Here is a 19,455-nt window from a genome sequence, read left to right on the forward strand (position 1 = left end):
CCTGTTCCTGCCTACGCGAAGCGTTCAAATCGAGCTTGCAGTCTACCATTGTGTAAATACTTGGTTCCTGGCATTGGAACCATCAAGCCCAAACCATGATTCATGGCCCATGCATACTATGCTAAACACCTGTTCATATGAGAGACCTTGTAATAGCACAAGGAGTAAGTGTATCCATCACAGTCTGAACCAATAGAGGGGAGAAAAGCGTATAACCCCCAATCTGTACCTAAAGGACTCACCGGATCCTCCGCTACCTTCTACGGCCCGTTCCATCATGTACTAGAACCGCCACCTCCACCTCCCGAAGTCTTCCCCGTTCTCTCCTTACCTATTCTTGCTAATTGTGCCGAAGCTAAATTCCTGATCGAAAGCTAAACTCCTAATCGGATTAAATGGCCGTCTGCTATGTTCCGCATTTGCTTCCGATACATCTCCCAAGCCGCTTATTGTTCCCCAAAGTGCGCTCTTCTTTGTCCGCAGAGTAGAGCCAACTACATTAGAGTTTGAAAGCAAGTTGGCATTATCGCCGTCGTGGTCGCCGACATGGTCACCTCCGAGGTCGCTGGTAGGTGGTGATGGAGCGGAAGGTCGAGCACCGATGTCCACGAGCGAAATCCTCCGAAGTGGCGCGGACTAATACTTAGTAGTACGAGTCGTAGTAACAGGCGTTTAAGCACAAGGGCTGTCACGCACAAAGACAGTCCAGGGTAGGAAGTGACCCCACTAAGTCCCTATTACCAACTGGGGAAGTGAAGCGAATGTCCATTCCCCGTTGGCAATGAAAATGAATCGGTTCACATAGCCCCTTCGCATCTCAGACAGTCGTCGCTGCTTGGTCAACTAGTCAAAGGCGTGAGCTCTTTGAGTATCTCAAATATTTCGTTTGATGCACACCATTAACATCACAATCATTCTCTCGCGTGGCATGCGCTTGACTATCGAATAGCAAGCCTTCAGAGCTTGGCGGCGCACAGTTCAAACATGTGGTCCATGTTCGTAATGCCAAGATCGCTGATACGGGTTCCTGGTTCCTACCGCCTTAGCCTATCGTTGAGATTTTCCAAAGCTATGTAAAGGCGCCCCTTCCTCTAGAGTACTTGATTCATGATCACTTTTGGCCGATATGCAGCTTCTGCAGAGCTGCATCTAAGACCTTTTGACGCTAAACGGCCATACTTCAAATCCCTACCGATCAGTATCATTTAGATGATCCTTACAGGAGAGGGAAGTTCAGAAGGGTATTTCCGTTTCCATACTGCCATGTTCGACGTTTATGGTACAATGAGAGCATATACAACATCCACGTCGCGCAAGTGGGACTAAAAACCATGTACCTCTTGTTCGCATTTCCCTTCGAAGAGACGCATTACTTCGATAGACACTAGGGTATATTCCATACCCGGCAAGAAACATGCTTCATCCTAGTTGATTATTCGCCAACCAATCGGTGTGATTTGCTTGGAGGAAGTTGTTCCTAGTCGGAGTCAACGGGGTTCCTACCCGAAATGCGCCTGCCAAGCAACTCGTGGGGCTCGATCCGCCTAGATCCGTGCTCATGAGGAGTTCTTGCCTTCAGTCTATACCTGTTTTAATGGCTCCATGGATTTCCGATAAACCATGAACGTATGTATACTGCTGTAAAGGGCCCAATGGTAACTCTTTTACAGCTGGTCAATTGACAGGGCAATAGGTCCAGGCCACAAGGGGACAAGCAACACCCTGCACAGTTCCGACCGCATCCGACGACCTTTTGAGGCAAGAGAAATGTGATATATGGATTTCACGCAGTGTTTTTCTGACTGGGTCTGACTAAGTATCATGCGCTTCAATCTTAAGAAAACGGAAACCGGGTAGCTTGTAGCTGGCCCTTGTCCACTTGAAACTCGTGCTGACAAAACAAATGAGTCCAGAGTATCTGTATAAGGGGGCTAGATTCGTTAATCATCGTGCATACACATCGATGTTTTGAGGATGCTGCGAGTTCAAAAATTTCTCTATTCAGGAGAAGAGTCTAGATAATACCTGTAGAGTTCGGGAAACCGAAGTGGAGGGACATTTTGATTCGCGGACGAACCACAGTATGCTCCGCAGCGCTGTACAAGGCCTTGCCGCTGGCACGTTCGCGAATTCCTGATCTATCAATGAACTTAATTTTTCTGAACTCTGAATGGGTGCCATAATCTACCTCGCTCATCAGCAGCCAAGCCCTCAGGCATTCCCACTATAGCTGTCGCTGCCTTTTAGATTGTCTGTCTAGTAGCTTTATCGAGTATATCGAAGCGACAGTAATTTTCCGTCCTCCGTCCACCCGAAGGATGTGACGGAGGTCATGTTCAAGGCTGTGGTACTTGCACAAGCATATTTCGAATGTCCATCACCCCACCCTGTACCGCCTTATAATCTTCACATAGCACGACCCCCAAAATTAGGATTAGTCTGAACTTCGGACAGCATGTTGAATTGGTGACTCCGTATGAAATGAGCCAGCTGATTGTACACATAGTACAAGGACCCTTCCATGGAACAAACACTCCATATGTATAATCAGTTTAGCGCTGCCCAAGGACATTGTCAAGTGAAATGGTTAGATGCTTATGAATTTGGGTAAGTAAATAAATTTCCCACCTCAGGTCCCATTCCATCTACATTGAAGATGATGTGTTGATCACTTCTCTCCAGCAGGTATTTCTCTAGTGTATGTGTACTTACATATATAATTCCTGTCAGACCTAGGCGGGCTCTACATGATTTGCATGAATGACCTGCTCGAAGGGCTTCCCCTTGTTGTGCAGAACTTAAGAAATCAGTGCATGGATCCATGAGAACACAGTCGCCACCGTCTCCGCCAAGATCGATGTTCGAGTGGCAAGAGAAATACGATAGCTTAGCATCGACCCTTCTTGACGAATCATGTAACAGATATAAGCTCTTCACTCCCTAGATGGATACCACTGACTACAGTACGTATTGGAGACTCAACCCCGCCAACTCGTAAACCCTTTCAACCTAGGAAGTAGATCAAAAATACCGCAGAAAAAGGTATAGTGCAACCCAGAGATAATGAAGATGGAAAACATATAGGTTACAACTATGCACGGATTTTCAATGCCGGGGCTGGTCTTTTAACTTTCGTCAGTGGTGTGCTCTGTAGCCACCCTGACCCTTCGCTGGAGCCCAACTGTCCTGACCCCCCCCCCCCCCCCACAAAACATCTTCTGTTCACTGCATGCATTGCCCCCTATATTGTTACACACTGTCAGTCGAATCCCCCTAACTATCTTCCTGTTTCCATCAGTAGATAACATATTTCTAGCCGTATGCAGACCGCTCTTCCTTCTTATTAGCCATTTTTTTCTATGTAACCCTCGTCGTGCAAGAATGTATCTCCCCTCAGAAAGCGAATAAAAGTATCTATCTGAGCTGGAGCACCTCTCGGTTCCTTGTGCCGGTTGTTACGGCAATACCGGCAGGAAGTGGCGAACTTGGGCGAGCAAAGGGTGATCGATCGGCCATGGTAGTGACCGCCGTCGCACCTACATGGTTCCGACAACAAGAAACTTCGCGACCGTCAGTGGTCATCTGTGCAGAAAGCGCTGTTACTTATACGAAGTCAAAATTTGACATGGATCATTCGTGATGAAAGTATGCACATACGGTGTGTTGACATACAGACGTGCGTAGCTGCTGCGACTCAGATCACGAGACCAAAATAGTGGTGGCCCACCGCCTAACATGCCATCAATGTTACCATGCTGGAGCAAATGGCTCTGACCTACCTAATAGGGCTCAGTGGCATGACTTTGCAGGGTCGCGCCGGAGCATCAGTCAATGCTGCTACCTTTTCTCGGTAAGCGTTGAGCGTCATTACGGGGCACGGTCTTTTCGATATCAATGCTGTTTCTCCATATATTTCTAAAAATAAGCCAGATACGGCAATTGAAAAGGGGTCAGTACCAGCGCGCTAGAGCGGATCTAAGCCTATTTTTACCTTAGTGTCTCCTATGTCAGAAGTGTATTGGTCGATCAGTACGGAAGAGGTAGGCAACCCCCTACGACTGCTCAACCTGGCACCTCGTAATGCGACGTCGCATTACGAGGTAAATGACCAATTTCTATCGCAACGATACTATAGACTCCATTTTCACGAGAGAACGTGCATGAAGATAAATTTTGACAGTGACAATATGTTGCATATAAGTGTGGCCTCGTCCTCAGACATAACAACACCACCAGCATTCATCGCTTCTACTACAATACTCAGCTTAATCCTCTAATACCCAAACCACTCCAAACTCATTCATCACCACCAAAATGCAATTCTCTGCCGTCCTCCTCGCTCTTGCAGCCAGCGCCTCCGCTGCCGTCCTTCCCCGCCAGGAGATGGGCCAGTGGGCCGTCACCGCGTCCGTTGGTCCCGCCCCGGGATATGTCTACCTCCACGCCGAATTCACTTCAGATGAGTACCCCGGAGACAAGAAGTTGAGGAGCACCTGTGTTGAGGCTCCCAACGCCGAGCTTCCTGTTGCCCACAGGTGCGACCGCGCCGCTTTCGACTTCCAGTGGGATGGAAAGGGTACGTTCCTGCTTTCACATCATTCAAGAGCAGAGCTAACATTCATAAGTTCTCAACGTTCAACAAACTCTTCCCAGCGGTGCCACTCTCTTCGGTTCCGCCCCCTACGATGGCAGCAGCGACTTCGATGGTGTCATCCCCGTCGAGAAGGCCATCATCTAAATCAGATGACCACGTCCCTCCCTAGAGTCGTGTCTTGGCTTGTCTCTCCTGCAATTCCAGCAGGTAGTTCGTGTATATATTGTAATATACATAGTTCGTCACTATTAATACAAGTCCTACGTCTATCAAAGTTTTCCAATTCATCTTCCTTAATTGCTTTTGATGCCCCATACGAACAATGTGAATGAGCTTGGGCGATATATCCTTCCTTGTCAGGAAAGCCAAAACGCTAGATTCGCTCCTTGATGCTTATTGATTTTGAACAAGCATTTTGGGATTCCATCCTCAACTGTAGCGGAAATACGTAAATTCGATAAATAACATGCGTTCGTTTTATGAGCGGGAGATGTGACATGGCATTTGCTACCCAAAAAATTACATTTAGGTAAGTATGACGTTTCAATTCGTAAGGAAGTTCTGCCCCACATTTTTACTATTACAGTACGGGCCGACTCTGGTTCGCTAAGTGAGTATGATCTGCTCCAAGGCTGGGCTGTTGCCAGCTAGCATCGCGGAGCGGTGGCAGCATTCTTACGCACAATGACTTCCTAGACCAATCGGGAGTTATATCATAGCTATGTAAAATTGGTGATAGCGGTGGAATTTTGCGGTAAAAAAGAAGGAATTCAAGTTGAATATAGAATTTGTAGGCTATAGGCATTGAAGTGATGATTCTGGGATGTTCTCAATCACTCTTTACGCATAATTATGTGCCAACAGCTTGTTGAACGGTCTTCCTAGCATAAAAATGGAGAGAAAACTGCCGCAAGATTGTATGTTAAGAACATCGTCTATTGAGTGCTCATGCTCGTGCCAGAGTATGGGGATATCGTGTAAAAATCGTGGTACTCTCGGTTGTGCATTTGTGCATTTGCCCTAATCCGTTGCTTTACCGCTACTCTTCATTTCCTGGTAGTTTGATGAAGCGGCTAGTATGCGGCCAACGAGATCAAGCTTGTGCTCTATCATATTCTGTAGAAACATGACTGGAGATTATCCCCTAGAACAACAAATGCGCCAATATCGATCGGGCAAAGCACGACTCCCTTGTTGTCTCTAGCAACGGCTTAAGACTACCAAGGAAACTGGGTATGTGGACTAACATGGTTCGTTTATTATCTCAACAGCAGTACCTGCGACAGAACTGGCTGCCCGGAGGCTATAGAACATGTTGGGGAGTCTGGATGAACAATTTTTCTTCCCCGGGGGTTCTCCAATGCACTGAGGTAAGAAGAAGTAAGGATAATTTTAAGTTTACGCACACTGACATTGCACTTTATAGCAATGCATATGTTTGGATCAAAGAAATAGTAAAAGAAAAACCACAACTACGCATATTCCTAGGCGTGGTGCATATTGAAAATCCTACAGGCTGCACTCTGAATACCTATGGTAAGATTGCAAACTGGTTTTTTTCTGTAATCAAAGGTAACGATGGAGAGCAGCATCCATGACTGCTTATTCCCTTATCAGTATCGGGAGGTCGTTGTAGCCAAGGCGGAAATCAAAATAGAAAGAAAAACATGCCCCACACCAGACAGCAGCTGTCGCAAGTCCTGTGAAAGCCGGCACAATCTACGGTAATATGGCGTGGCAGCACACGCTAAGTGAGGTATTCAAGGGTTGCTCTATTGGCTTCTAGCTAACACTACTACTATATCCCAGTACCTCCACAAGAACATTCGCAACTGTACTCACAGACCACAATGTGACCAGTCCCCAGCCAATAACCTTGTCCATTTTCCACTTGCGCAAAGGCACCGCAATGAGCAGGCCTGACAAAGTGAGAAGTAGTGTTGCACCAGAAATAACCAGTGTAGTGCTAACCGCAATGTGATAAGGTCTGAAATGCACCGACTGATCCGGGTGTTTTTCGTGACGATGTTCTCCCTTGGATATCACCATGTAGCATCCGCTCAAGCCCACGCCCAGCAGAATGTTAAGCATAGGGCCGCCGAAGCAAGCCGAAAGAGCCATGATGGGGAAGCCGAGACGCGCGACAGTAATGTCCGCAACAAGGTCGCCAAGTGAGTTTCCAACAGCGAAGATGGTGAGACCCAGGATTGCATCAGACATGTTGAGGATGACGCCCAGTGTGCGCAATACACCAACGACTTCGTTGGCTATTGTGCTAATCCATGCGATGGCGACAGCGAATCCAAGGAAACAAAGCGCCGAGCGCCAATGGGGTGGTCGAGACGGAGATGTGGTGAGCAGAATCATCGCCAGAACACACAGTGAAGCGATTAAAGAGTAAAGTGTATGACGTAGTAGGGCGCGAGGGTTGTCGGGTTCCATGTTTGCCCAAAAGACCAGGACGATGAACAATGGCGCCGTGAATATCTGCACAATGACTAGCCAGCGATTCCATTGTGTCGGTTCGGGCGAGCCGAGTGCCGGGACCTGCTCAGGTGATTGCGCAAGTGCCTCTGTACCTGTAATGTATACTTGAGGTGCGTGACCGGCCCTGGTCGAGGAAGAGTTGCTGTTGCCCTGGGGCATGGATAAATTAGAGGGTCTGTTATCCTTGGAGTACGTAACGTTGTCTGATCTATCTGGCGGCAAAGTAACAGAAACATTACGCGTATGTGAATCCGTGCTGCCAATGTGGGTTGATGGAGATGTCGGTAGACCAAAGTCGAATGAGGGCTCAGGATGGCTTGTCTCGGTCTCTTCCGAAGGAGGTTCAACCACGGGTAGTGTGATTGTAAGTAGAAACACTGGTATACTTGCTACCAATCCCAAGATCTTGTCAAAGAAGCTTTTGCTCTTCCAGTTGGTCAAAGTTGGAAACAGGGTTGCGAGGAGCACGTAGGGAGCAGGTAGAATATTGCATGGCCACCATCTAGGGGTTCTAGTCTGATCAAAAAGACCGAATGAGTTTCTGGGATAATATCCCGACACTGTAGATGCACTGGGAGACGGCGGGCGAAGGCTTGCTGGTCTTGAAGCTGATTGCGCCGACCAAGGATAGTCAGTGTAAGCGGGGAAGGGAATTGGCGGAGAGCTAGCATCTGGCACGACCAGCCTTAGACTTGGAGGTGATTGACGGTCGCTGGCTTCTATGACAGGCGAGGAGAAAGGGCTGGGTGACGATGTGCCTTGGCGGACCGATGCCCTGTTATCACCGCTAGGTGGTGCGAGCATGTTGGATGAAGTTGGCCTTGTCCTGGGCGTATTTGAACTCTGATCGTATAAGGATGGAGAGTTTGGTGGAGAAAGGGAGATAGTTGGCGACGAGGGAGCGTTCAATAACGTGTCTCGGTCGTTAGGGGTTGCCGAAGCAAGTGTTATATCGGGCACGATCTGTCCCTGGAGGGTGCTAGGTTGCAACAAGACATTGTCGATGTCGTTGGTTGACACCGCTCGGGTTCGGTTACCCAGACCATAGTTAATGTCAAGGTTTGATCGGCTCACGTGTGCCAAGGCATCAGAGGCGCTGGATTGGGCGTCAAAGGGAGGCTGGGCGGTAGCGTGAGTCCCTTGTGAAATGTACTTTTGTTGCTGAGCAGTGGTGTAGGTCGGATCGTCAGAGTATCTACGAAGGTTGATGGGCATGGACTGAATATTTCGTGACTTCTGCAGCGAAGACAGCACAGCCCTGAATTCGAGGGCTCCCACCAGACTGGGACGAATGGGAGTGTGCGTGTTGCGACGCGAGTTACTGGGTCGGTTGACGCGCATGTTGTTTGTCAGCTCGCCCATCCAACGTTCGCGCTCTTCTTCATTGTCGTCATCATCGATCATGCGCTCGTCACTGCCGGCATTTTCGAGCATGGAAAAGTCTTCGATGGATATGCCGTGGCTTGGGGTTCTGCTGTGGGACGATGTTTCCTCATCATGGTACTCCTGAATTTCTTCCTCTTCACCATTAGGCATGACATATTGATTCCTCATAGTGGCAGCCCTCGCCCGTCGCGCCTTCCTCAGGTTGAGCCACCAGTGCCAACTCACAACAAAAGCGACGTAGAATAGGTAAAAGGCAACCATACTGATCGCTTCCCAGAGATGCAGCTTGCCGTCGATGATGAAGCCCATGCTGAAGGCGGCGGCCACAAGGAAGAAGCCAACGTCACGGACAAAGCTCTTGCGGGCAACTTGAAAGGGGCGAATGAGGGCCATGGAGCCTGAGACAACGGCAGTGATGAAGCACGCAGCGCCAATAAGCTCGCCGACAGCCAGACTTGCTGCGTGGGTGCGGAAGGCAGCAAAAGTGGAGAAGACATCGGGACTGCCGTTTCCAAAGGCAAGCAAGGTTACCCCAGCGAGACTTTCGCTCATGCCCAACATGCGCGCAATGGTGTTGAGGTTGATGCAGAAGAAGTCGCTGGCTGCGATGCCAATGGTGCTGAAGAGGAGAGCAAGCCAAAGGGTCATTAGGGCAAAGGCGACTGGCTTTGCGTGAGGCAGGCGACAGTAGTAGAAAGTGAGGTATGAGATGACTCCGGCTTCTTCATCAGGGCAGTTTGCGCGCACAAAGGCGCACTGGTCGCGGGCATGGTGGACGAGGCGACATTCTTGATCCAGGATGGTCACGTCCCTCTTGTGCAGCAAGCCAGATGACGTCGTGCCCTGACGAGCCTGTGTCTTTGCCCATGCGAGCAACGAGATGAGGGTGATGGCGAGGATGGTGAGAGCGAAGGGGCGTGCCGAGTAGCGTGGGCGCCGCCATCGCTGGACAGTTTGAAGTATAGCGTCGCGGTTCATGGTCACGACATGTTCTTTAGACGGTCGTAAAGGTGGTTCGGCAGCGCGAAGGAAGGTGGCAAGTCGCAATGGATAAGGCCGCGAACTCGAATGCTTTGAGGGGAGCGATTTGGGCGGGTGTCACAGGACGGCGGAAGACGGAGCGCGAGGCGTTTGAGCAGAAGCGGACGCTGCTGTCGCCTAGGCTATGATAGGCGCAATAGTCGGGGTGCTCAGACGAGCGGACGGAGGGCGGAAGCAGTTGCGCGATAAGGATGCTGAAAGTGTAGAAGAATTAGAAAAAAGCAGGTTAGAAGGAAAAGAGGTGATGGCGCAGATCGACGACTGGCAGTAGGCCAACAGAGGCCCTGCCACGGGTGTCGTCACTTGGGTGGGTTGGCCGTTGTCGTGTCGTGGCGTTGAGGCGTTGAGGCGGATGTGTGTGTGGCGTTGAGGCGGATACGTGGCGGTGCAGATCTGTCCAATTCAGCCCACCCGTCGCGTGGTCGTTGTTCTTGGTACTCCGCCCTACGCTCGGACCCTGGCCTGGCTGTTGACAAACAAGATCACCAACACCACCACGGCTTGGACTCCCTGCCGGCGCCCCCACTACAAAGGCTATCACGTCCACCCACCCATAGCAGCCATGCCGCGCACGGCAAAATACACGACGGCTGCCTCGCCGCAGAAGACGCCCATCAAGTAGGCCGACTCGCTCTATATACACGTCGCGCCCTTGGGCCCGGCTAACTCGCATAGAGTACCCCTCAACGACGACCGCCGGGAAAAGGCCAACCGCCGCCATGCCCAGAATGAAGCCCAGCGTAACTCTCTGCGAGCATCGACTGCCACGCCCGCCAGGAAGCGCATGTCGCTTGCAGCGGGCCAGGACAGTCCCCACACTCCCTCCCAGGGCCAGGATGGCATGCCTGACATCACAGGCACAGCAGTCACGCCAGGCAAGCGTGTCATGCCGCTGCTGGCCAATTTCGAAGAGTGGATGAAGATGGCTACGGACAATGTACGCCCATGACGGCACACTCGATGCAGAGGCTAACATCTCCGAACAGAAAATCAATGCCAACAACTCATGGAACTTTGCACTCATCGACTACTTCCACGAGATGTCATTGCTTAAAGAAGGCGATGGTGTCAATTTCCAGAAAGCAAGTTGTACTCTGGACGGATGCGTCAAAATCTACACCAGCAGAGTCGACAGCGTCGCTACCGATACTGGTAAACTTTTGAGCGGACTCGCAGAGAATGCTGGCAGAAAACGCCGTGGCGATGCCGAAGACGGAGAAGAGGGTGATGACGATGATGGGGAAGGAGAAGACGGCGAGGATGGCCAGAAGAAGCGCAAGAAGAGGGCAGCACGTTCCGCCGAGGCTACCCTTGCATCCTCGTTTGCTCAGTTGCAGAACAAGAAGATGGAACTCGAGTTCTCTGTAGACCCACTCTTTAAGAAGGCATCTGCCGATTTTGACGAAGGGGGCGCAAAGGGTCTGCTGCTCAACCATCTAGCCATTGACGGAAAAGGCAGAATTGTCTTCGATAGCAGCGATGATGCGGGTGACGCCACCGCTGAAGATACACGTCCAAGTGCAGGTCTCGAGGATGCCCGTCAGCAGTCGCAGGAGCCACAAGATGTGCAATTGTTTGACGATATCGACATCAATATATCAGGACTGGCTGCCAAATACTTCCCCGACCTATCCCGGCTTGATGGACAAGATGTTTGCCCTTCAATGAAGACTTTCGATCTTGGAGATGTAAATGGTTCCATGGATCTTCCCTTCCTCAAGGCCCCTGATGACTGGCGCGACGACGTCAAAGACAAAGACGAAGAAGATGAACCTGGTAATCGATCTGGTCTCTTCCTCGATGATGAAAACCCTATGGGTTTCGATGATGATGACGTGAACATGGGTGGTTTTGACCTGCCTCCAGAAACTGGCTTTGGTGAAGGCGGTGAGGTCTGGGCTCGTGAAGCTATCCGGGATCCACAAGCCCGCGTCCATACCATGGGAATTGAAGACAATGAGGAAGCCGGAGAGGGAGGTGAGGGTGCTGTCGGTGCTGACACTCAGTACGGTGTCTCCATGGTGCATGGTCGTGACCAAGAACAAGAAAACATTCTAAGCTATTTTGACCAAGCCCTCAAGAAGAGTTGGGCAGGACCGGAACATTGGCGAATCTCGCGAGTCAAGCATATGGGCAAGGCAGCTCCAACAGTCAAAAGGAAGGAAAAGGAACCCTTTGAAATTGACTTCACTGCGCCCATGTCGCAGTCATTGGCCGATATGCTTTACACGCCTGCAACGTCGAATTCCACCATATCGCTACCAAAAGCACAATGGAAATCAAAGTCGCGGAACCTGCTTCCAGACGATAAACATTTCAACTCTAGACAATTACTGCGGCTGTTCCTCAAACCTAAAGCGCGCATGGGCCCGCGAAGGGAAGGACGACGAATGCAGCCGCCAGCCAACGAACCTGCACATGGTCATGTTGATGAAGCATACTGGGCCAATCAAGGCAATGACGTCGAAGATGGCGCACCGCAAGGGAACTATGACGCAGACTTCTTCCAAGATGATGGTTTGCCAATGCCGGGTGGACCTATTGACGATGATGAGGATTTTGCAGATGCTCGAGATCATTTCTCACCAGCCCCCGAAGCTCCGAATGCTACACAGCCTCAGGATGGTTCATTACCAAGCTCACAAGCCGACGCATTTGGTGCGCAACTAGTGACACAGAGTCGCAGATTCCGACCAGAATACGTCCAGTACGCCCGGGTGGCGAAGAAGGTGGATGTGAAGAGGCTCAAGGATGAGTTGTGGAAGGGCATCGGGCTCGAAGGTGTAAGTAGTATTCGAGACATTGATTTACTTGTATATTCGACCAGCGAATTAACCCAACAAACAGATCTCCGCGCCACCCAAGCCAGACGCTGTCGACGACCCGGCCGTCAAGGCAGTCGATGGTTCCCTGACCTTCACCAAGGTGGTTAATAGCTTGCAGGCCGTGTACCCCAAGCAAACAATGGCGGATATATCTACAAGCTATTGCTTCATCTGCTTGCTGCATCTAGCAAATGAGCAGGGACTGGTGATTGAGAATCAGGAGAACTTTGAAAATCTCACCATCCGAAAGGACTTTACGGCAGAGGTCTGATATGCTTGTCAATTGGAGGTAGAGGGAGATGTTCAAATTTACCAACGAGTCAATGACGCAATACAATGAATGATGGATTTTTAAACAATTATAAGATCGATTTCCATTTCCTAGTATCTGCTTGATTTACAAAGCTTATTGCGACTTTACGTTCGAAACAGAGAGCTAGCACATTGGAGCTCTGGACATATCCCAAGAATACAGCAACCGATCAAGGAGCAGTGAATAGCAAACACTACGATAAAACTCACAAGACAGAGACACACAAAGTACGCTAATACAAGATTGATCGAAAAACAGGTTGCTATAGAATGTATTAGAATTCAACGTCAAAACAAGCCAGAAAACATTAATCGCAACAGGATGGTATCTTCGCACATGGGTTTGCACCTCCGCAATCCACATGAAGAGCAGACAAGAAGCAAACGCCAACCCCACTCCTGGCAACTCGTTCAATCAAACCAAACATATCAAACACATAAACACATCAAACGCATCAAACGCATCAAACTCATCAATCATCCAACACTCCTCCTTCTCTTACTTCTTCTTCCTGCCCGAGTCTTTGCGGACAGCGGTACCGGCAGCCCATCGGAAAAACGGCGAGGGAGTAGGCTTTTTGCGTGAAGAGTGTCCCGAGCCGCCACTGCCGCTAGGTACGACAATGACGGCCGGTGGCGAATGGTGACCTTCGCCGGGGTGGCCAGGAGGAGGTGGCGGTGGTGGAGGAACTGCTATGACGTGGGCGTGAGATTCAGACTCACGTTTCCTGCTCTTGTCCTTCTTACCTTTGCCTCTGAGAGGGAGATTTTGCGACATGAACATTTGCGCATCCGGTGGTGGCGGAGGTGGTGGAGGGAAAACCTCTACTACTGGTTCAGGTGGTGGTGGTGGCGGCGGCTCTGGCATGGGCCACATGTGCATGGTGATGGCCCAGTCAGGCTGAATCACGGTTTCCCAGATCTGAGGTAGAATGATCTCGCCATCCGGTCCCACAAGATCGTAGTGGCCTTGGTGCACATGAGGCCCGATGACATCTACGTGTAGGAAAGCCTGCTTGATAAGTTCTTCCATGCCCTGATCTCATGTAAGTAGCCACTCAACCTCACGCAATGATTGTCTACCTACCTTCCATGTCTTGCACAATTCCCATGGGAAGCTGAACTTACGCCCAACAGCGTCCTTGAACTTGATTGGGAGTTTTGGTGCATCGGATGGCTTGAGAGCAGCAGCCTCGTCCTCGGCAGCTTTCTTAGCCTTCTCCAATTCCTCAGCAGCAGCCTTGGCATCGGCCAGAGCTTTCTCATGAGCCTTTTTGGTCTCCTCGGCTTCGGCAGCCTTTGCCTTTTCGAGCTCCTCTGCAGCGGCTTTGGCTTCAGCAAGGGCTTGCTCGTGGGCTTTCTTAGTCTCCTCGGCTTCGGCAGCCGCCTTCTTCTCAGCCTCCTCTCTCGCCTTTTCGGCTGCTTCGAGCATGATTTTGGCTTTTTCGGCCGCTTGCCTCTTCTCTTCTGCGATTCTGGCCGCTTCTGCATCAGCAGCGGCCTTTTCCGCTGCACGGGCGGCATCAGCAGCGGCCTCTCGTTTCAGTTGTTCATCCTTTTGAGCAAGAATGAGTTGCTCCAATTTGGCAAGCTTGTCCTCGTCACCTCTCTTTTTTGCTTCTTCAGCCTCTTTTGCAGCTTTCTCGGCAGCCTCCTTCTTAGCTTTCTCTTTTTCTATCTTAGCCTCTTGTTGGGCAATGAGCAAGTTCTCAAGACGGGTAAATTTGGCAAGTTCCGCATCTCTCCTGGCTTGCTCAGCTGCCTTTTCCTCCTCGTCAGCTTTATGAAGTAAGAGCTTCTCAAGTTTTACAAGCATGCCCTCTTCTTTGGGATCTGGTTGAGCAGGTGGCGGTGGAGGTGGAGGCGGAGCGGGTGGAGGAGTAGTTATCATTTGCTGCTGCATTTGAACCAACTGTTGCATTTGCTCCAACTGCTGTATGTGTTGTATTTGCTGCATTGGCGTCATTTGTTGCATTTGCTGTATGTGTTGCATTTGCTGCACTGGCGACAAGTGTTGCAAGGCTTGTTGCAAGGCCTGTTGCATTGGTTGCTGCAATGGCTGTTGCATCTGCTGCTGCATCTGCTGCTGCATCGGCTGGTGCAACTGCATATGCATCTGCGCTGGAGTCTGAGGTGCGGGTGCTGCAGGTGGAGGTGGAGGTGGAGGTGCAGGTGTAGGTGGAGTTGGGGCAGCATGACGCTCTTCCTCGTGCTGAGGCTTTGGTGTAGCTCGTTTTGAAGAGGCTTTCTGTGGAGGTGGATGCGGATGTGGATGTGGAGGTGGAGATGGGTGCGCTGAGTGCGGTGGTGCGTGTTCAGGATGTCCGTAGGGATACATATGCTGGGGCATGCCATGTGGCGGAGCACCGTAGGGTGGATAGTAGCCTGTCGGTGAGTAAGGCATCATTTCCCCAGGAGGTGCCGCCGGCATCGAGGGATGGTGGGCTTTGCGTGCCTGGTGAGGATCTTGGTAGCGGGGATCCTGATATTCAGGAAAGTAGCCGCCGCGTGGATCTGCTGCCGGTGGGGGCGGCTGTGTGAAGGGGTTTTGTCCATTGGGTGCAAAAGGGTTCTGTGCATAGGCAGCATGGGAGTCATGGCCGAAAGGAACTAATTGACCTGGGGGCGATTGCGTGCCTCCTGGGTAGCCGTACTGATATCGAGGGTCTGAAACCATGCTAGGTGCAAAGGCATTAGGCCCATGCTGGGGTATATGACCCCAGCCAGCGCTTGGGTGACCATGAGGCGGGGCACCGTGAGCTGGGGCACCATATGGGTAATCGTCATCGTCCTCAACTTCGAGAGGCTCCTGATGAGGGACGGATTGAGGCCTTGGCCGTCGCGGCCTGCGTTGGCGCTCCAGTTTGCTTCGGCTTCGGCTTTGGCTTCGGCTATGGCTCTCGTGACGGGAGGGGGGATCAGGAACAGGAGCAGCGTGACGCGAAGATGTCCGCTCTCGACGAGATGGCTTTTGTCGAGGTGGAGCTATAGAAGGAGGGTGTACGGCGTGATGTACAATAGGGTGGTGGGCAACGGCACGATGTGGTGCAGAGTGATGCTTGACGGCACGTGGGCGGGATGCAGAGTCTGAGGGGTTAATCTCGTCGATGTAGTCCCACGAACCTTCGTCCTCTTCCCCTACGTCGTCTTCGTCTTCGTCTTCGTCGTCGTCGTCTTCCTCTTCCTCTTCGTCTTCTTCGTCGTCCACGTCCTCGGTTTCCTCACCAGTGCTGTACTCCTCTTCACTGGCGGAGACGACCTGGATCCCAGCCGAGTCCTCGTCAGTGAAATCGTCGTCGTCGTCGTTGTCGTATGCGCCCGTGTGGTTGTTGACAATGATTCCCTTCCGTAGTCTGATCGCAACGTTAGTGTCGCCCTTGACATGATAGCGGCGCTGAGGGGGAGTAATCGAGACACTCGACGGGGCAGTGCTGCCCGTCGTACGCGACGATGACGACGTAGGGCGCGACTTGGCCGAGCGTCGAGAGGGGGCACGAGGCATAGCGCGAGTATGGGGGAGATGGGCTATGACTAACGGCATGAGGTTGGCGGTGCTGGAGGAGAAGCCGTACTCGAGCCTGCTCCTGCTAGAGAATGGCCGAGTCCGGAGTCCTGAGTGCGCAGGGAAGGGAGGGAGCGATGGGTCAAGATGGGGCGGGTGAGCAGCAGTCGAGATCCGGAGGGCAAGACGGACGGGGGTGGGCGACGGGAGGGTGGAAAGTGGTGGTGGGGGTGTTTTTGCTGACCGCTTTCAGCGTGGGCGGGGCAGTGCGGCGCTGGAAAAGACGGCGATGCACTTTCTATACAGCGGCGTGCTAGCAGGCAGGCGGCAGACGACAGACGCTGCAGACGTCGAGCGGCGTCAGTGCAGTGTTTCTGTGCGAAGCCGTTGTTGTTGTTGTTGTTGATGCTGACGCCCTCGGTGCTCACGCGCGAGAAGGGGAGGAGGGGGGAGGGAGCGGCAGAATGAGGTCTGCAGTGGGAACCAGGGTATTCCGCTTGATGAATGCCTGACGGCGCCGTTGTGGTGGGCGAGGTGGGCGCTGATTCGCCGGCAGAAAGTCAAGGCAGAAGGGCTCGAAACACTGGGGCTGTCTGATGGAGGCTTGGATGGGCAGACAAACGGGTTGGGTTGTAGCAGTAGTGTGGTGGTAGTGATGTTGGTCGCACGCAGGCTGGAGTAAGGCGGATCGTGTGACGATGTCAAGGTCTGCGCCAGAGTCTCCAAATCAGATGACAATGAGAAATATCCAGCCGTGCTGTTTCGGACATAATAGTCTGGCCTCTTCACCTAATAGCAGACGGGGGACGGAAGAAGACCGTGCAGTGACAACGACAACAGCAGTACCGTTGCTGAGACGCTCGAGCGAGTCTACTGCACATGCACCGCCCACTTGTGCTGCTATTTAATTGTTTTGGCCTCACCGGCGCGGCGTCGTAGTAGCACGGCTGGGGGAGTCGTGGAGTGGTTGGCTTTAGTCGCATACGTGGTACATGCTCATTGTCCACCTCCCTTACCGCCCACAGCCCAACCCGTATGCACGCCTACCACACCCATGGCGAAGAGGCTCGACGGGAGCCGCCGTGGAGCCCAACCCCGACAAAGCCCTTCCTGACGTGCGTTTGTCACCGACAGCCGTGACACGTGTAGCTCTGCCTTGGGGTCGAGCATACGCCAGGATGCAGCGTCTTTGGGCACGGGTGCAGCCTCTGTTGCGCTGTTCGGCCATACTATAGGACTACACTGCAACTATGCACCAACAGGTGGGGCATCGCTTTGCTTATTGCAAACTGCAACCTGTTTGCAACCGCGCCGAGCCAACATGTCCGTCCGTGTGCTCTGTTTGTTCCCCATCGTGGCCGCATCATAGTCGAGAAGCCCCCTACACGTCTTCGTCGTCGCCAACATATGTACATTACTGACTTGACAGACTACACATCAGTCTCTGGGTGCCGCTCTCGCCTATCTTAGCCGCATGCTCAAGCGAACCCAGACGGCAGGCACAAATCCATTGCCCCGGATGACGCCATGTTGCCTGCTGCTCTTCAACTGCCCCATGGCCAAACTATTAACCCGAACCTCACACGCACACACACATACATGCAGCCCTCAGCCGTGTCACGAGACAAGGAAATCTTATTGTTGGAAATACTTGGCACTGTACAAGATATAGAACACACACGCTGCCGCTACCCACTCTTCCAACCCGCGCAAAATCCAAAGCCGCTTGACACCTATTGGTTCGTCTTGCCGGAGTTGTTGGGCTTGGGGATGTGGTCCAGGATGCTCTTGTTCTGTGGTGGCTGGTAGAGGATCTTTCGGTTCTTGAGCGGTCCCCACTTGTACCTGTTGTACTTGTTAACATTGCTTCACCATGTGCCCATGTCTCACTGCAAACGCACCTCTTGACCCAGACGCTGAGAGAGAACAAGACGCTCGTGACAGCCAACACCTTCCAGCCCATCTTCTTGCGGTCATCCATCTCGGGTTCAGCGGCCCAGTTGAGGAACTCAACAACGTCCTTGGCCATCTGCGAGGTCGAGGCCTTTGTGCCATCCTCGTATTCAACCAAGTCGTCGTATAGCACACGAGCCATGGCAATGCCGGTACCAGGGAAATAGGGGTTGAAGTTGAGGCCATCCTGCACAACAGCACCCGCAGGTGGCTCCTCGGGGTAGCCAGTCAACAAACTGAAGATGTAGTTGCAGCCGCCGTGGCGGGCCTTGACCATGAGCGATAGATCCGGGGGCAGCGCACCGTTGTTGGCAGCACGGGCAGCCTCATCGTTCTTGTAAGGCGCGGGCATGTAGTCAGAGAGCTTTCCTGGGCGCTTCTCAATCTCGCCCTGGTCGTTGGGCTCAGTGTCGTATTCGTTCTCCTCGGCAAGGACCTTGGCCTCATCGACAGTCATGAACTTGCCAACAACAGCCCGGTAAGGGACACGAGAGATGGAGTGGCAGGATGCGCAGACCTCGCGGTAGACCTGAAATCCACGACGGAGGCTGTTGACATGTTAGGATGAGCATGCGAGTATCATTCGGGGAAGACATACGCAGCGTGATCGAACGTCTTGTACCACTTTTCGTGCTCCCATGGGTACTGGGTAGGGTGCAGACTATCAATTCCACAGTCAGCTTCTTTTTCTCCTCATTCTCCTTTGCATCTTCTCTTTGCTGTTGTTGCCGTCGCCGTAGGCATGAACGTCATTCCATCCTTGTCTCGGCTATAGAGCAATTAGCGAGTTGGCACACTCACCCTTCTTCGGCGGGAGTCATGGCGTCGACATCGCGTCCATAGAGATGCCAGTACCAGGCAGTGGAGCCGACGGCGAAGATGGTGGCACCGGCGGGGAGGGTGTTGTTCTTCCATGCGGAGGCAGCTCCCTCGGCAGAGGCCGATGTCGAGGCAAAGCGCTGTATCACCCAATCCGTCAGCCAGACATTCAATTGCAACAGAAGAAGGCTCAGGCCCGAGTATGATGCCAGAGATGGCGTTGATGAAGCTCGCGGGAGCCGTTTGCGGGAACTGGGCCGTGTGGGAGGCGTACCGAAGCTGGTCTGCTGGTGGCATTGCGGGTCGCGACGCCGGCGGTGCGTGCCGTACGCAGTGCTGAGCGAGCCAACATGGTTGTGTGAAGCCGGCTCGGAGCGAGAGGGGAAGTGGATCAATGGGGGTTGTCGGCGTTGGTGATAGTGGTGAAGGAGGGCTGTTTGGTCGCAACTTCTTCGCTCGAGTCTTGGCGAGACCTAATCAAGTCGACGGGCGCTGTGATTGGCCGGCGCCCGCGGCTTTCGGCGATGTATGATCTG

The 19,455-nt window shown here is 52.2% G+C and overlaps 6 protein-coding genes across 6 annotated transcripts; 2 read left to right on the plus strand and 4 right to left on the minus strand.

The window, feature by feature from the left end:
- Nucleotides 1-4,205: 4,205 nt before the first annotated feature.
- Nucleotides 4,206-4,862, plus strand: COCSADRAFT_38992 (uncharacterized protein). The gene is made up of 2 exons (XM_007703975.1): nucleotides 4,206-4,576; nucleotides 4,626-4,862. The coding sequence occupies exons 1-2, from the start codon at nucleotides 4,315-4,317 to the stop codon at nucleotides 4,736-4,738; spliced, it is 375 nt and encodes a 124-aa protein (XP_007702165.1). The 5' UTR covers nucleotides 4,206-4,314; the 3' UTR covers nucleotides 4,739-4,862.
- A 1,463-nt stretch (nucleotides 4,863-6,325) lies between these two features.
- COCSADRAFT_229233 (uncharacterized protein) lies at nucleotides 6,326-9,883 on the minus strand. Its single transcript, XM_007704313.1, has one exon. The coding sequence runs from the start codon at nucleotides 9,443-9,445 to the stop codon at nucleotides 6,377-6,379; it is 3,069 nt and encodes a 1,022-aa protein (XP_007702503.1). The 5' UTR covers nucleotides 9,446-9,883; the 3' UTR covers nucleotides 6,326-6,376.
- A 187-nt stretch (nucleotides 9,884-10,070) lies between these two features.
- Nucleotides 10,071-12,604, plus strand: COCSADRAFT_162716 (uncharacterized protein; the record flags this gene model as incomplete). Its single annotated transcript, XM_007704314.1, has 4 exons — nucleotides 10,071-10,126; nucleotides 10,184-10,445; nucleotides 10,495-12,291; nucleotides 12,356-12,604. 4 exons carry the CDS (start codon nucleotides 10,071-10,073, stop codon nucleotides 12,602-12,604), a joined length of 2,364 nt encoding a protein of 787 aa, XP_007702504.1.
- An 82-nt stretch (nucleotides 12,605-12,686) lies between these two features.
- On the minus strand, nucleotides 12,687-13,147 carry COCSADRAFT_229242 (uncharacterized protein). Its single transcript, XM_007704315.1, has one exon. The coding sequence runs from the start codon at nucleotides 13,007-13,009 to the stop codon at nucleotides 12,770-12,772; it is 240 nt and encodes a 79-aa protein (XP_007702505.1). The 5' UTR covers nucleotides 13,010-13,147; the 3' UTR covers nucleotides 12,687-12,769.
- On the minus strand, nucleotides 13,145-16,147 carry COCSADRAFT_162717 (uncharacterized protein; the record flags this gene model as incomplete). The annotated part of the gene is made up of 2 exons (XM_007704316.1): nucleotides 13,145-13,681; nucleotides 13,733-16,147. 2 exons carry the CDS (start codon nucleotides 16,145-16,147, stop codon nucleotides 13,145-13,147), a joined length of 2,952 nt encoding a protein of 983 aa, XP_007702506.1.
- A 1,319-nt stretch (nucleotides 16,148-17,466) lies between these two features.
- Nucleotides 17,467-19,358, minus strand: COCSADRAFT_38995 (uncharacterized protein). Its single transcript, XM_007703976.1, has 5 exons — nucleotides 19,194-19,358; nucleotides 18,902-19,059; nucleotides 18,699-18,761; nucleotides 18,049-18,648; nucleotides 17,467-17,992 (listed from the first exon to the last, which is right to left on the minus strand). Exons 1-5 carry the CDS (start codon nucleotides 19,269-19,271, stop codon nucleotides 17,881-17,883), a joined length of 1,011 nt encoding a protein of 336 aa, XP_007702166.1. The 5' UTR covers nucleotides 19,272-19,358; the 3' UTR covers nucleotides 17,467-17,880.
- Nucleotides 19,359-19,455: the final 97 nt, after the last annotated feature.

This window comes from Bipolaris sorokiniana (assembly GCF_000338995.1).
Source record: "Bipolaris sorokiniana ND90Pr unplaced genomic scaffold COCSAscaffold_11, whole genome shotgun sequence".
Lineage (NCBI taxonomy): Eukaryota > Fungi > Ascomycota > Dothideomycetes > Pleosporales > Pleosporaceae > Bipolaris > Bipolaris sorokiniana.

What these genes read in the sequence shown, in the direction of transcription:
- COCSADRAFT_38992 (XM_007703975.1), top strand. Translation starts at nt 4,315, where the DNA reads ATGCAATTCTCTGCCGTCCTCCTCGCTCTTGCAGCCAGCGCCTCCGCT. An exon ending in CTTCCAGTGGGATGGAAAGG is followed by an intron (nt 4,577 to 4,625) that starts GTACGTTCCTGC and finishes AACATTCATAAG; the next exon opens with TTCTCAACGTTCAACAAACT.
- COCSADRAFT_229233 (XM_007704313.1), bottom strand. Translation starts at nt 9,445, where the DNA reads ATGAACCGCGACGCTATACTTCAAACTGTCCAGCGATGGCGGCGCCCA.
- COCSADRAFT_229242 (XM_007704315.1), bottom strand. Translation starts at nt 13,009, where the DNA reads ATGTGGATTGCGGAGGTGCAAACCCATGTGCGAAGATACCATCCTGTT.
- COCSADRAFT_38995 (XM_007703976.1), bottom strand. Translation starts at nt 19,271, where the DNA reads ATGTTGGCTCGCTCAGCACTGCGTACGGCACGCACCGCCGGCGTCGCG. An exon ending in CCACCAGCAGACCAGCTTCG is followed by an intron (nt 19,060 to 19,193) that starts GTACGCCTCCCA and finishes TGGGTGATACAG; the next exon opens with CGCTTTGCCTCGACATCGGC. An exon ending in ATGACTCCCGCCGAAGAAGG is followed by an intron (nt 18,762 to 18,901) that starts GTGAGTGTGCCA and finishes TGGAATTGATAG; the next exon opens with TCTGCACCCTACCCAGTACC.